The following is a 17,244-nucleotide window of genomic DNA, read 5'->3' on the forward strand; positions in this document are numbered from 1 at the left end:
CTGGTTTTGTAGGAGCTTAGTGTGAATTTTGTTTTTCAAAAAGATGTGTAGAGATATCCAAAAGGGACAGAATAAGAAATGAGACAATCAGAGGTACAACAAAAGTGGAAGAGATATCTAAGAAAGAACAGGAAAATAAGTTGAAGTGGTGCACACATGATGAGAAGAGACAATGAAGATGTGGGCAGGCAAAGAGTGATGGGAATGGAAGTCCAGGGGAAGAGAAAGCGATGAAGGCTGAAGTGAAGAAGAATGGATAAAATAATAGAAGACATGAAGGAAAGAGGCTTGACTGGGGAGGAAGTGCATGACTGAGCTGTACAGAGGAGGTTGAAGCAGCACACAAAAGTGGGAAAAGATTAACAGGAAGAAATGTAAAACGTTTTTTAAAGAGATAACGAAACAAATCTGACTAGGTACTGGAAAAGGCCAAACCAGTAACATGATATCTGTAAGGGGGTATCAGCCCTTAAAAAACCTGATTATAGCATTTCTAATAAGTAATGCACGTTTGTTAAAGTCTAAATATGAATGCATTTTACATGGTAAAAAACAAAAATGCAGCTAACCAGTTAAGATTTATGACTTGAATAATCAGATGAATGAGAAATACTTTACAAGACCATAAGCATTTAATTTCAAAGCAAAAACAAACACACACTGGTGGGGCAGAACTAAGGCTACTAATTTTAATTATTTTTTAGGCCCAACCATACAAAAAAATACCATGGCACTATACTTTAGTCTGAAAACACGTTTGAAGGCAATAAACGTGTTTAAAAAGGTTCAACACATATCTTGCTCAAAACAACTACCCTTGGCTGAAAAGCACTACAAGATTTCTCTCTCTTGTTTTTTTTTTTTTACTACCGTTTTTGTTCACAATTTAGTATAAAATATGTATTTACCCATGGGCCGGATCTAAAGCGATCGCTCTTGGTTGGTCCAGATCTTGCCAAAACAGCACTCTTCGTATTGTTCCATTGAGATTAGCAACCTCTATTCTGTTGGTTTCAGAATCTGTCCAGTACAGCTTTTTTCCCAGCCAGTCACAAGCCAAGCCATCAGGAGAATGTAAGCCAGAAACAACCACCTTTTGAACATTCCCAGACTGGTTGAAAAATGTTTGCTTGATGGCCTCTTCGCTTACATCAGTCCAATAAATTAAACCTTCACAGTGTAGAAAGTCAACTGCTGCAGCATCCTCCAAACCACTGACCACCACAGTCGATTCCGGCTTTGCTTCTCCAACATCCACCAGTCTGACATCTCGCCTGTTTGCAAAGAGCAAGAGAGGCGATGCTGGAAGATAAGAAAAGAAAAAGTGTTACTAAGTAGACAGTATAAACTACAAATAAATAACAGTTACATTTAACATTACTGGGCACTTTATGCATTTATCTATATATAATGCATAATGTAAAATGCTTAAAAATCTCGATAATTTCTCAGTGTTCTGGAAGAATATATGCTCAATTTGTATAAGTCTATTCAGGGTTTGTATTCTGCTCCATTACCTTTAAATCCTATCACTAGGAAAATATATTTTATTGTTTAATAATATGTTAAAGAGTTTCATACTAGTTACGTTCTTTAAGTTGTAACCAAATCTGTATCTTTATATGTATTTTGCAGTTTCAAGGGGAGGCAGTTATTGATAAGACAATTAATGATCTCTGTAAGCAGTGAAGCTGATAAATATTTGCTAACAAAGGGTCTCCAGACATGACTTAACACTTGTTGGAATGAACTAAGATTTATGGGAAGAGTGGGAGGAAAGATTTTCAAGCTATGAAAAACTGCAGACTGCCTTAACTGGTATTCAGAACTTTAATTTTAAAGTCCTGGATCAGCATTAATGCTATTAAAAACCTCCTTTTGATAAATTAAAATATTGCGACTTATTGTCTTCCATAGTGCATTAAAAAAAAGTTATTAAAATCAAAATAATCAGTTATAACTTTGATAATTTTCCAAATAACAAAGGATTGCTTACGACAAAATAAAATAAAATAAAAAAAAACTATTTTCTCACTTTTTGGAGTTTGTATTACAAGATCAGGGAGCTGAAAAGCAGATGCCACTACTGAGCCGTCAGCAAAGCATTCAAAGATGTCAGAGATGAAACAGACAACAAAGAAGAAGCTAATCTGAGTACACAAACCTGCAGCCTCACATAACATGAACGTGCCAAATTCTTCTATGCTCATTTTAAATGACCTTATTGAATCCATATCTGCTTTGTGTGTGGCTACTTACTTCATAAATAGTGTGTGTGTGTTAGTGTTGGATCAGTACAAAAATTTTGACTTGGATATTGATAACACCTTTCGGATGTCAGTGCCGGAACCAGACCGGTAACAAAGTAAATAAATGGTAAAAATGGTAAATAAATGGTAACCCCCAATTCTCACTCCAGTCTGCCCATTGCGCCACGTAAACGTACACTTCGCTACTATGCTGCACTCTGTATTAATTTCAAGCACGGATTCACCCATTGAATTCTGTATTTTAGAGAAAAGTGTGGGGGGATTTCATTCCATGGAATATCCCTTTGCTTTGGGAAGGCAGAGAGACTTACAGGGTGTCCCCCTGAAGTCTCCTAGGTTGGAAATTGTTCACCACAAAGTCTCCAGCTGAAGTCTCCTTGACTCAGTAGGTGTAGTAACACAATCAAGTAATAAATAGCCAAAAATATTGTTGGGCTAAAATATCTAAAAGTGCAACTGAAAAATTCAAAAATATAAAGTGCAGAGACCACAAACTTTAGTTTACCATTGCAGTATAGTACAAGGAGGCTGTTTTTATACCCTATTCACTATTCTTCTCGTTTATCTATAGTAGTAGGGTGTTGTACCATGTTGGCCATTATGGATGCAATGAGAAGTCAAGCACAATGACCCCTATTATTGACTAACTAAAAAGATTACAATATGCAAGCTTTCAAGGCAACTCAGGCCCCTACTTCATGGAGTTTGTAATCCAATGAAAGCTGTCATTTTGTTTGACTTCTCCTTGCATTTAGTTTATCTAGAAATACGTAAATAATGCCATCCTGCTGCAACTTTATTTGAAAATAGAAAAAAAACATGCACAACTTCGATAGTGGCAAAGACTGTAGGCATCAGTGATAGATCAAAAGAAAAATATGGTCTTCCATGAAATGTTAGCATGAAAGTCTCCATATTTAGCCAGTATTAGCAGTTTGGGAAAAAAAAAAGTGTTACCCAAGGCAAAGGTCCAAGTAGATAGAGACCAACTAACCAAAGCCATGGAGAATAACTTTCAGATGTACTGAAACAGATTCTTGTAGGCCAGGGGTGTCCAACTCCAGTTCTGGTGTGCTACTGTGGTTTTCATTCTAACCATTTTCTTAATTAGAGACAAGTGTTTGCTGCTAATTAACTTTTTTCCCTTAATTTTAATTTATTTTTTTTTTTAAGATTCAATCTTTTGAATTGCTTTATTTTTTACCTTAAATGGTACCCAAAACAGAAATGAGATGTGAAGCTAGTGAGTCAATCGAGGCCCAGGCCATGCTGAAATAAATTGGGCACTTTTCTGGACCACAGGAAAATACCAAAGGCTAAAGACATGGTCAGGCAAGTATCAAGGCCAGTTGTTTTCTTTGTTCACTTTATTGGCAGCAGGTTGTATGCTTATCCACATGTCTGTTTTTTATGCATGTACAGTACAGTACTATATGGTGGTTTTGTGCTCCGAATTGTGCGTGTGTGCTGCTTTAAACAACTCTGATTCTGGGCTTGTAAATGTAGGTGTGATTTATATGGGTATGACGTTAATCTGCACCCAAAACAGGGAAAACTTGGGGGTTGGTGGCAGTACTGGCACTCCAGCCACCATTAAAAAAACCTCACACTGTTCCAGTGTGGTGCAGGCTGAAATTAAATAAATGAGGCTAAACACCACAGAAAATAAGATTAACCCTAAAGGTAGCCCCTCCTTGGAAAACACAATGTCAAACTATATTAAAAAAAAATTAGATGGATAGATGCTGCCATGATAGCTAATGAAATATAAAATTAGAGACATTAATAAAAAGACCTGGTAAACTAATATTTGTATTTTTTTCTAGCACTTAGTAAACTTTTAATGTCAGAGAATAAAAACAAGAGAAACAAGCACTCTGATTCAATGCTAAAAGTAAAAACCATCAAGTAAACTGTAGCATCAAAGACACAGAGGTTCCACAGCAGATGACAAATTTGCAAGATGCTATAATTCCCATCTGTTGACAACGTTTTTATGATATGTCCCAGGCATTGATAAATGTTTAGTGTCAACGCACATAAGGCCTCAAGGACAGAGATATTTTTAGCAGCATTACACCATACAAATGTATAAAGTTATTAAGTGTGCCAATCACCAAGCAAAGTGCTGGGAACAACCAATGGATCATGGGTGTGGTTTAACATGTAAGAATAAAACTGAAAAGGCTCAGCATATTTCTGAAGGTCTGAAAAGTGCAAACTAAAATCTAATTTGGGAAAGAAAAAAAAAAACAGTCCTTTGTGTACCAACTTTGGTATAAATTAAGTTCACAAATTATGTATTGGACACACAGTTTTGTAGAATTACTGAGGAGATAGTAGCGTTGGATCAGTACTAAAGCTTTGACGTTGGTATCAATAACAGCTTTCAGACTTCAGTACAAGTGCCAAAACAGTTCTGAAGCAAATGACGGATATCTCCTAAACCCCTCACTCTTACCCCAGCCTCCCTGGCGTACTGCACAACTGCTTGGCCCCACTATTGATCACTCCGCACTAAACATTGCTTCCCTCTTGATAGCTGTGAAGTCCCCTAACGTGAAGTTCAGATCGTGACAGAACGTGCAGTCTATAGTTAGTGTCCTGTCTGGAGGCTGAGAGTTTGAATTGAGAGGAAAGATATTTACTTCCCATACCAAAAAAAAAATAATCGCAAAATGCTGGTATCATTCGGTTTTAAAAATGTAGGTTTTTCAATACAGGTATACTGCCAACCCTAGTAAACAGTGCTGCTAGCTCACTGCTCAAGAATGCTGGGTTTAAATGCAGGGTCCCATGTATTGCTTTCATGGATTCTGTATCTTCACCATTATTCCCTGTGGGTGTCCAATTTTCTTCTGAGGAGGACTTTAAACTGGCTCAAGTGTGGGAGTGTTTTGCAATAAACTTGTAAATTAGTGTAGCGCTGGCTCTGGTCTTGTTCTAAAAGTTACCAGAACAGGCACTGATTTCCTGCACCTTTACACGTGATAAGCAATGTAGAGAATGAATGAAATGTGCGGGCAAGTAACGATTAAAATCTCCTGTCACAATTTGCAGCAACCAAGGAATTTTCACTTGAACGTGCATCACAAGAGTCTGATAAATGACCAATGAAGCCAAAGAGAAACATTGATATTAAAAAAAAAAATCTTTAAAGGTATTAATGTTAAAAAAAAAAAAAACTGCTGTAGCAAGTGCTAAATTACTTACAAAGGTAGATGGAGAGCAGATGTACTCAGAAATAACTTTAAAGATGGCTTTCTTGCAGAAATTCAGATTTCAAACTTTGGAACTTTTTATTTGCACAAATAACGATACAAGGCTTAAGTCCAATTTTCACACTTCTGCTGAGCAAACGAGAGATTTTTGAGATGATTCCCAGATCGTTCAGGGAACAAACAAAAACTAAAATATACATATGAAGTAGTTTGCGAATGTTTAATTACGGCGGAATGACAAAGAAAAATGCCACCAGCTGAGACAGCCAGCGGCAGAACGTTTCATGACGGTGGGATTCCTTACCACGTACAGTTAATAACAGACTAACAATATGCAAGACATACTTTATAAAACAGCTGGTCGTATCCTTCTTTCCAAACTGAACTCGGACCACGATGGATACTTTTCAACTAAGAGACAGCAGCTATGACAGCTTGGCAAGTCTTTTACATAAAAACATAACATTTATTTCTATAGCATATTTTTATGCAAACCTGTAGCTCAAAGTGCTTTACAAGATGTTAAAAAAGGCAAATAAGAAAAAAAAATTAGTAAGTACACAAACGAATAAACACTTTTAATAAATATTAAAAAAATATATATTTACTGAACATAACAGATAAATAAGCGCATTGTAACAGGACAGTGGCATTATAAGAACATTAAAATAATGAGCTCTAAAAAACAGTAAATTATGATATACTAGAATAAACGTGCAAATAAAAAATACAGCCTTTAGGGAAAGAAAATCTAAAGTCTGTAGAAACAAATATAGTAAATTCCTGCTATCTGCAGAATCCCTAGTCCACTATTATTAAAGTTCAACCTGTTTCATGACACCTGAAATTTAATCATGCCTACAGATAAGGTCCTCACTACACATGGTGGGATGTATCAGGGACAGGCATCAGGGTATTGCATTCGCAGTCATGCACAGCAGAAAAAAAAAAAAACTTCTGAGAGGCCTATCGCACATGAGCAACATGTGAGCCTGAGCAATAACTGATCGGTGATGCCCTCAAATTTCCAGTGTTACACACAGACGAGACAATGTATCAACGTGTCTACCTGGTGCTGAGAGGCGTGGATAAGCTGTTCAATCCCATTTGTGATGGGGACGGGGGCTTGTGATTGCTCCCCACAAACGAGGAATCCCCAGTAAGTGCAGGTCATAACCTTGCACTCTTTGTCCTTTGTACATACCACCCATCGCTGCTATGGAATAGGTAATTTAGTGAAGTCCTTGGATTGGGTCTGTTGTGGTCCCTAGCAGCCTCTGGCTGAGATACTAGAAGATCAATTTTGATCTTATAGAGTCTTAACAAGGTTTATGTGGGTGAAACAATGCAAGGGTCATTACTGAGCCTAGAAAGGAGAGAGAAGGGAGCTGACGTGTCCGCCTGACCCTGGTTCCTTACAGAACCCGGGGGGATTCAGGAATGTAACCCCAGTGGATAACAAGAATTGACTACATTAGGAAATGGAACCCAAACATCTGTCAAACATTAACAGCAACTACCTAAATGGAGTTAAAGTAGAGTTTTCAAACTGTAGAACAAAGTAAACCTCATACTAAGCTAGAAAGATTTTAAAGAAAAACATGCTAATAGTAAAGCACCAATTTCCTGTCCTAACATTACTTAAACTTAATTTTCTCAGACACAGTCTACGCTGTACCACTTACATTTTAAACAGAAAAGAAAAACATTGTGTTCTACAACGACTACAACATTTATTTCTATAGCACATTTTCATACAAAAAAGTGGAGCTTGAAGTGCTTTACTAGATAGATAGAGAGATAGGAACTTTATCAATCCCAAGATGAAGAAAGAAAGAATTTCAGTAACAAAAGAAAATGTGTCAACCTTTTGTATGAGTAAAGGGAGAAGGAAGGCACAGTCGACAACAGATGTCATTAACAAAAAAGAACAGCTTATTCACTGAACATTTTTAAATAGTAAAAGAAAGCAAAAAGTGTCTGAACTTGATTACAAGAAAAAAAAAAACTGAATTAAACAATTTATAATCTTAACTAGTACCACTTTATTTATGACCATGGAGAACACCCTTAACTAAACCGGCTCTGGTGTTTTGTTCTGCCACAAAGCATGCCACAATTAAACGTTTCCCTTGGACCCAGAGCACACACACTTAAACTTATCCAGTCCTGTCCCTTTGTCTCTCTGGCCCAGCCCTATTGTGTCTCCCCTTTTTATCTTTTTCTTTTCTTTGCATAGTAAACCAGGTAATGTTCTCACCTGGCTTCTCCAGTAAGCCATGCTGGTTTATGGAAACAATAACTTGTCTTAGAGGCATTTATTTGCACGTACAAAGCTCCAATGTGAAGGCTGTGTTAGCCATTACCTACAGATATTCAGAACAGCCGAGACGCTGCAGTAACAAATACAAACTAATGATAAAACTAGATGAGTCTTAATAGGCATGTGATGAACTTTTGCGTCAAATTTCACAATACAGAATACTAGCAGAAAAAAATGTGCCCTTGTATTCTGCATTGCAGTGACATTACCACACAAAGGAATCACGAAAATCAAGTGGAAAAACTGTCTTATTTAAGGCCCTAAGATTTCTGTGATGTGGAAAACACGGACAGAATCACGGAATTAATGCATAAAACGGATTTTAGATTTAAAAATAAAATGTGCGGAATTTAGAGACTGAAGGGGAGACTGTTACAAAACTTCCCAATAAAATAAATGATTGAATAATCTGTAGTTCTATCATTCAGATACTATTTTCTAGTTTGTTATTTTTAAAGCAAAACCCAGTTCTTTGTAGAAATTCACTTGTGCCTCTATCGGTTGGTGTGGGTTTCTTGTATTTTTCTCATTAAAGGCATGCGAATGAGCTAGCTGCATGAGACAAATGTCGAAGCGAGCAGTATCAGATACCCTACACGTCGAAAAAACTAAGAAATACAAGCTTAACTGCAAAATTGATGGCACAACAATATCCCAGCGACTTTTACGAATCTGGACACCAACTTTTCTTCAAGTTTTGCCAGCATACCATAGACGGGACACGAAAAGATACTTGCAATGACCACGTCAAATCTAAAAACCCATCTCAAGAACACGGAGAAATTAAGATCAACAAAGTGTTCCCTTTCAGGTAAAAATAGAGGAAACAACAATCGTCAGGTGGAAAGCGCCAGTGTGTGGTCATGCGAGTCAGACATACTGCTCGAAAAAATGACAAAGATGTGTCCTTTCTTTATTAAGCATTGTAAACAAGGAGGCACGCTGCCAGAAAATGAGAGCGGTCTTCGTCAAGCTCATTTGCCCCGTGACTTTGATCAACATATGGACGCCATTCTTCGAAAGACTTGTGGCAGTAAAGTTTATGTAGTTGATGAAACCAGAGATAGCTGAGACCATATAATTCTCAACGCAGTGATAGGTGAGTAAACATCTGGCTGTATGGTAATTCTTTTATGTAGACAGTTCTAATTGAACATGAAATTATATCTACCAGTATTAACAGTCTTTCCCGTAGAAAAATGTTATTTGTGAACAGCATTGGTTGTTAATGGGTTGACTTTTACAATTTAAAAACAATGTTTTTGGATTTAATAAATGTTATGCCTCACGGTGACGAGGCACACAAGGTCCACATTTGACTCTTCCGTTATAAACTCAGCACCTACAAACCTGGGCAGAAGAGCAGGAGTCTCCTCAGATGCAACGAGTCCTTAAATGGGACTCGCTTTCTTTTTTCTGTTTAATTCCTGGATTTAGCATCTTACAGATTAGTTTGCTTTTGCTTTATAATTAATTTTAAAATATGCAGCAGATGAAGCTACAAATGTAATGATGCACATTTTCAATCTGTAAACATTTAAGGTTTTAGAATCTTTAGAAATAATTTACATAATTACAATTGCAGGTACTTAAGTCCAGTATTTTTTGGCAGATGTCCTCACAGGTGGCGCAGTGGTAGTGCTGCTGCCTTGCAGTAAGGAGACTGTGGAAGATTGTGGGTTCGCTTCCCGGTTCCTCCCTGTGTGGATAGCACTTTGAGTACTGAGAAAAGCGCTATATAAATGTAATGAATTATTATTATTATTATTATTAGATGTTATCTTTATGGAGAGCTGCAACTTTTCCACCTTTTCACAGGCAGCACTTCAGTCCCTTCAGAACCACCAGCTGAATCTTAATGACATTTTAGTAGTGGTTACAGACAATGCATCATACAGTCTGAAAGCATACCAGGCAGTTTTAAAAGGGGTTATGCCTAACAGTGTACATTCAACTGGCTTGTGTCATGCCAGCAGTTTGGTGGGAGAGACCTGGCAGCACTAGAAATACTTTAGTGAGAGCTCTATCACTAGTGATATGGGTAAAGTCTGCCTTCTTCAAGAAGCCTGCCAGGAACCCCGAGGCAAGAAACACCAGAGTGGAAGTGGTGGGTACCTCACTGAACATATTCACCTCTACAAAAAGTTTTTTCTGGCCAGGAACACATGGGCTCATGCTGTAACAAATATCCTAGGCCCTAAAAGTGAAGTTAACCTTCATCTAAGTAGGATGCATCAAACTAGTAACAGCTCTTACAATTCTGGAGGGCACTCGCTGTACTACTGCAGTCTCTGCATACAGCAATATGGAGGATCTGGGCTTCTACCTGATGAATGGAACTGCAAAATAAGGTTCAATTGTGCTAGTGTGCTGTGTCATTAAAAGGAATGTAAAGTGTCATTTCATCATTGTTTGTTTTGTTGTAGCTGTTACTACTTAAAGGAAAAAAAAAAAACACATAAAAACCCAAAAATCCAAATTAAGGAAAAATAAAACTGAAAACCGAAAATCAAAAAAAAAAAAAAAAAAAACGGAATTTGTGAAAAAATAAAAGATTCCATAGGGCCCTACTTATATGAATCAACATTCCAATTTAAGGTTTTCAAATTTAACAAACCCATAAGAGTCAGACAAAACATTGGGCAGCTGCTGTTATCAGTCTTTCCTCCACTTCATGGACAGGCCTCTATAATCCAACCTCTGAACATATGCTACTAGTGTTGGTATAACAAGCATTGCAGCATATCACCACCAAACAAGAGCAAAGGGGAACACTTTCATATTTTCTGCAGGCTGTGTACTGAAGCATAAACGGAGGAGAAAAAAATCTTTTGAATGAAGATAAAAGGGCAGTGATTTGAATTTACTTTAATTGTACATAAACACACACACATAGGTCAATTCTTTCTCAAGAAAAGAACAGCTTAGCTATTAAAATGATTAGGCTAATAAAACATTTGGCCAAGCAGATAATATGTAAAATACAAGTAGGCCTGGAGGATGCAATGCATTGAGCATATTCAGTGTATCTTATTCTATGTGTGATTGTAGTGAACGACTACATTACACACAGAGTACAAATTTGTTTTAACCCTTTGAACCTGACCGGTCAGTTATTGGGCCAGCCAAATGTATATACCCAAAAGACTATAGTACTAGGGTGTTGTACCGTGTTAGCCATTATGAATGTAGTGAAAAGTCAAGCAAAATGACACCTTTAATTGGCTAACTAAAAAGATTACAATATGCAAGCTTTTGAGGCAACTCAGGCCCCTTCTTCAGGCAAGATGTAATGTATAATTGTCAAACAACCCACCTATTTATCGTCACAAACTGCTGGCCTGAATAACGGTCTACCAATATCTGTTATGCTATGCTACTCTCTAAATCTGGCAGTTTGCTGCCATATAGGCTTATTCTCAAAAGGCTGCTTCACCTGTCTACTGTCATAACCCAGCTGGCCAGAATACCTGCCTTCAGTATGTTAATACTATGAACATAATATGTCACTGTTTAGTTACACTGCTTATTCAAGTTATGCATATCAGCTTTGTTTTTTCTCTCATAGGTTTCAAGAAGAAAATGGAAAGGATTTCAGCTGTACTTTAGTTTGGGATTCACTCAAAACAATTGACGCGTAGTGTGTATAGAGAAGTAACAGCAGGCAAAAAGAGCTTTTGTCCTACTGCTTTCATGGGTGGTTTCTTTCCTCCCCAAGCTTACCTTAGGACACCTGTGTTACGGTGTGACAGGTGTACCGCCCCAGTCAAACTTCCCACCTGTCACTGTCCCCGTCATGAGTTGCACCAAGCCTGAAGCAATACAGGTTGCTTGACACCAGAAACGAGAGCCCCACGGGGAGGGGGAGACGTACGGCAACTGATCAGAAGACGGTAAGAATTATGTGCAGCATTTTAGTGCATTGCTTTTGTCAATAAAATCTGTTTTGAAGCATATTACTCAAAAGTTCAGTTTTGGCGTTAGGTCCTTACAATGGACAGTAGAAAATTAAGAAAACTGAGACCGAAAGTGATAAGGCTGTAGCAACAATCTGTTGTTATATAACATTGGGGCTAATAATCACATTGCTATTAATGTAATGTGACGGTTATTGTTCTGCAGAGCGGGGTTTGTCACCCTGACATGACCTGTTGTCACAAACATTATGCACAAAAAGTGTGCTTTATTTTATGGTACTTTGAAATGTTTGTTTTGTGCATACTGTTTTGTTAAATTTAAAATGGTTGTGATTTTCCCCAGTTTTGCATGAGTTTAAAATTATTCTAATAGGCCCTACTAATCAATATAAACATATCTATATTAAATCACTCATATTACAGCCTGCAGGGCCTACTAGAATCATCATATTGACATAAATATATGAAAGGGTTAAATGAACCATTTATGAAGTGCTTTAGAGGTGATTTCAGACTACTGAGATAACGTGCATCACGAAATAGCCTAAAAATATTGCAAAATTATTTATAGGCCATATCGCCATTCCCTAAACTTAAGTATGTTTGATAATTATTTTCTTTAAAGCAGGAAAGATTACCAGTCTCAAAAAAAAAAAAAAAAACAGCCCCATAAACTAATCAGATTCCTGGCAGGCAGGCAGTATTTTATTTGCTCCATATGAGAAATTTAGCTTTTTACAGAAGCTCAACAAATAAATAAGTAAATATAGAAAACAATGAGGGCTGAGAAGTAAACACCGAATGCTGAAACCAGCACAACCCATACTAAAACAAGAAGATGGCTAGAATGATTACTTTAGTCATCTCTAGCAAACCATACAGAATCTGGTCAAGAGACCAGCCGACTGATCTTAGAAGTTATTTTAAAGGCATTAAAAAAAATCACTTTTTAGAAAAAAATGATGAAAATACAGTACATTAGCAATTATTGAAAACCAGTAATGGCGCACTGCATGTACACTTGACTTGAGCATTCATAATTTTCATCCTCTTTCTCTTTATGTTTATCATTCGTTTGCTGCACTTGCTGTTTGCTGAGCAGCTCCTCTTTACTGCACCCCTAGTGACCCGCTTCTTCTCTTCTTTCGTCGGCATCTTTTCACATTAAAACTAAGTCAGTGTTTGTGTTGCAATTACTTAGTACGTTTTCCTTAATTTTTCACTTAAGCTGGCACTTAAGTCTTCACTCTGCCTCAAGAACGATTTCAGATAAGAGGTAGGGGAAGGGACAGCACCTGCAGAGAGTTGATTCTACAATAAAATAAAATTAAAATTAATTAAATAAAAATAAAAAGAGGAATAACCTTGCAGGTCAATCACCACCCTGAAAGCAGATAGTAGACGTCACGTAGTTTATGTGTACCAAATTTCAGGTCAATAGGTCAAAGGGTTTGCAAGCTACAGGTGATTTAAAATCCTAGACAGACAGACAGCCACGGTAGCGTATTATACAGTATTGGGATAGGAGACTAAGTAAAGATGCAGTCATAATGTAAGTGAAATGTGGCAGGGTTAACCGAAACTTCCAAATTAATAACTAAAGTGAAATCCAATCACATCAATGTTTTCTTTAATGGGTCAATTTAATGCTCTCTTTGATCAAAAATTAAACTTGACTTCAGTGCAACTGCCAGTAACAATGCACAATTCATCCTTCTGTGTTTCTGTTGATGTCATTTGGAGGACCTTTAAACATCAACATCCACAAGGCATCAAGTCTGGATGTAATTTTAGTAAGTTTTTTAAAAAGCTTGTAGCAAACAATTATCTGGCATTTTCAACATCTTTAACACCTCACTGACAGAATCTAGTGTTGCTAACTGCTTCAAAAAGACCATAATCCCTGTGCCATTAAAATAAATGTGGACTGTCTTCAATAATTGTAGACCACAACCATAAGAAATGTAAGTGAATTGACAAACGAGAGAACAATTGGTCTATCAATCAATCTAATTTGTTTAGCTGACAGCTAAGCTTTCCCTATATCTCATCCAATACTTCTTAAAGGTTGTTGAGGTTTCTTCATTCCACGGCTCAGTAGTGAAAGTAGTGCTTTCTAATTTCAGTTTTAAATGCACTTCCACTTAATTACCACTGGTGTCTTGATGTATGTGATTCACTATTTAGTTAAAAAAAAAAAAAAAAAAAACTTGCTGCATCTACTTTATCAATGTCTGTAAGGATTTTGAAAACATGGATTAGGTCCTTGTGGTGATTGTGATTAACCCCTCAGTAATTAACAGTGTTACTGTAACCTTTAAACCTGTTCAGCTAGTTACTAGACATGGGTTGGGAGAAGCAGCTACCAAAACTTAAAACGTCCTACCAGAAAAACGGAAAGCACACGGTGTAGTTGCTTGGTAGATAAGATCCAACCAGTTGCTTAAACTTTATGTGATATTATAATGCTCATTCAACCAACACATTCAGAATGGAAACCAAGTTCTGTGGAACAACCACATGTTTGTGATGCATTCATGTCTACTAAAGACTAAACATAAAGGTGTGGGGATTTAATTAAGAAAGCAAAATGTGTTTTAGGATCTGAAAAGACGTACTAACTGGTTCAGTTGGTGTGCACTGTCCTCGTACGTGTTTATCAGTATTCCTACCTGTTGCATATATATGACTTTTTCTTTTTGGACACTCTGGTATTCCAGATGGACCTCAGAGGCATACAATTCAGGTGCATCTAAACTGGTCCACTGTTATTTCAGGCCAGATATCCCTCCATGAGCCACCGAAAAAGCTCCATGACAAACATTCATCACCATGGACAGGACTGCCCCGCTGACATCTTGTCTCGCACTCAGAACTATACCTCGACAGCCTCTTACGCTTCAAGGACGAACTTTCATTAGCAAGCATCATTACATGTAGCATCTTGTTGTGGACATTCCACTATAATGCATGATACGACTTTTTTTTCCCCCATCAATATGTGAATTCAGCATAATGGCGGGGATGACACTAACGTGCAATCTCAGCGTACATCTGCAACGTTTAGCGATTCATGAAAACGAAACTTCATTTTGCTTTTGTAACTGGTTTGATCTGAATCGTTCTTGTGTTATTTTCTTCAGTTTGAAGAGCTAGTGTTTATATGAAAAAGTGCACGGAAAATAAGGAATCATCACAGGGCATAAGCTCACTTATTCTGTGCCCAATATATAGAGATTTTGTATAAATGTTCAGCCATCTACACAATAAAAACTACAGCTCCCTTTAAAGAATCTTCACATTCTATTGTTTTTATTTTTTTTTTTGGTATAAACATCAATACATGGTAGAAAAATTAAAATAAGTCTACCCATAAGTGGAAAAAAAATTCAGTTCTCACTAACCGTAAAACAAAAACAGACTTTAACAAGAACATTTCTTATAATCTTATGGGGTACTCCTTTCCTATTTTTGAAATTAATTTTCACAATCATTTAATACATTCATTTGCCGTAGAAAATTGTGTTCTTAAGTGAAGCATCTATAGATTTAGAAGAAAAGGCTTACAATGGGGGTTTAGGGGGCACCAAAGGAAATGTGAAACAAAAGCTTTAAAACTTATCAAGTACACGCACATTGAAGGAGAAAAGTTTCAGATTTCAGGGAAAAAAAGTTTTCCACTTCCATGAAGTATCTTATGTCAACAAAACAAAAATGGAAGTAATTGATTTTTATCCCACATACATAGCACTTTCTTTCCTGAGGGAAGAACACATGTTCACTTCTCTTTACACAGCAGCCAGTTTGGGAGGAGTTTTTATGTCAATAACGGCTAGTATAACGGAAGCTACAATGCACATCGGAAGTGCTGGAGTAGAATTTCACAGAGTAGAGTGTTTGTCTTCAGCTGTTTAACAAGTATGTCAAGCTAAATTTAAAAAGTAGCTCAACTGTAATATGCACATCTTTGGGGCACAGGAAGCAAACCAGATAACCCGAGAAACTGACATACAAGCTCCATGCAATCGTTTAGAGATTAATAGCTTCAATACCAAGAGATGTGCTGCTGCAGTTAATAAGATCAAAAAATACCAACTCTTATGAAAGCACTCAGTTTTGCTCTTCATTATTTTTCGAAGTTTTAGTTTGGAAAAAGGAAACTAACATCCCAAAATTGACTGTGGCTAGAAAAACTAGCCCCATCACCCCAGACATATCTGTTTAACAGAAGTGGCAGCAGTAATTCCCACACTCGGCAGCAAAGACATTCATCCTCCATAGACATCATTTAACATTTTACTCTTGTGCACCACCAATCACCTCAGTCTCACCATAGCTTTAGGCTGTCAAATTTCTTTTCTCAGCCTTTCCAATATTACTACTCACATTTTTCAAACCTGTTTTAATTTGCGGCGGCAGCAGCTTAATGGCAAATTCTGGCTCATGCAGACAAAACACAGCAATAACCTACTGTAAATGTTTCAGCATCTTCCTACTCTGACAGATCAACAGCATAAATTGACAGCTTGCATGTCTAGAGAGTTAATAAAAACTTAACTGACACGGGAAAAAATTACAGCCAGAGAGCTCTGATCTCGATTAAAGTATAATTGCAATTGTGAAATTCACTAAACAAATTACAAGAAAATGACACCTGTGGGTTGCTGGGTATGGAAAAAGAGGGAATAAAGTGCACAAGGGATAATGAGAATGTAAAGGAAATTTGACCGCAACAGACAGAAGCTGACACAACATGTTTGCAATGACTTATGAGTAGTTAGAACACATACAGCGCAGTGCTCTGCCATTAGTCCAGTTGAACCCAAGGTCAAACAAACATAGATGCACACTGCAGGACTGCACCATAGTTGAACAACGTGCCATAGTGAGATTTATTTGGGAAGAGGGAATGAAACCTGCTGTAATTTGCAAGACCATGGTGGGGCAGAAGTTTTTGACAGGTCACACATTTACACTCATACGTATCAAGCAAGTTCAGAACATTTAACCCTTCACTTATCTTACACTGTGAAAGCCTAATCAGACATGGGGGGGGGGGGGGGGGGGGGAGTCCATAAAACAGGCTGATTCAAGGACAGGAGGTTATAAGGAAAAATGAAAGGAGGTCAATCTCTCCATTTTAAGAGGCGACATGAATGAAGTTTTTAAAATTAGGAATCAGTACAGTGGATGTAGGCTGTTTAAAAATGTGCTCAACATGAACAATGGGAACACCAATGGAAAAGGTAAGTTTCAAACAAGCATTAGAAAGTTTTTTTTTTCCCCCACACAGAGAACTAGAGACACATGTAATAACTGACAAAATAATGTGATGGAGAGAAGAACATTAGGGACCTTTAAAACTTGATTTTATGTTTTGGAAAAATTAGGTGGATAGAATTGGCAAGCTTTGTTGGGCTGAACGGCCTGTTCTTGTCGAATGTTCTAATGAGCTAACTACTGTGCCATCCACGTAGACAAGCTGTGATACCAACTGAGAATCCCAAATTTGA

General features: G+C 37.3%; 1 protein-coding gene across 4 annotated transcripts in view; it reads right to left on the reverse strand.

Moving 5' to 3' along the window:
• The window catches only part of lrp5 (low density lipoprotein receptor-related protein 5), a 194,594-nt gene that overhangs the window by 146,534 nt on the left and 30,816 nt on the right, over positions 1 to 17,244 (reverse strand). For all 4 annotated transcript variants that reach the window (XM_051923358.1, XM_028796067.2, XM_028796068.2 and 1 more), the window contains exon 2: positions 909 to 1,302. In XM_051923358.1, the coding sequence (XP_051779318.1) occupies positions 909 to 1,302 (394 nt within the window). The remainder of the gene's footprint in view (positions 1 to 908; positions 1,303 to 17,244) is intronic.

The sequence above is a fragment of the Erpetoichthys calabaricus genome, chromosome 2 (genome assembly GCF_900747795.2).
Source record: "Erpetoichthys calabaricus chromosome 2, fErpCal1.3, whole genome shotgun sequence".
Taxonomy (NCBI): domain Eukaryota; kingdom Metazoa; phylum Chordata; class Cladistia; order Polypteriformes; family Polypteridae; genus Erpetoichthys; species Erpetoichthys calabaricus.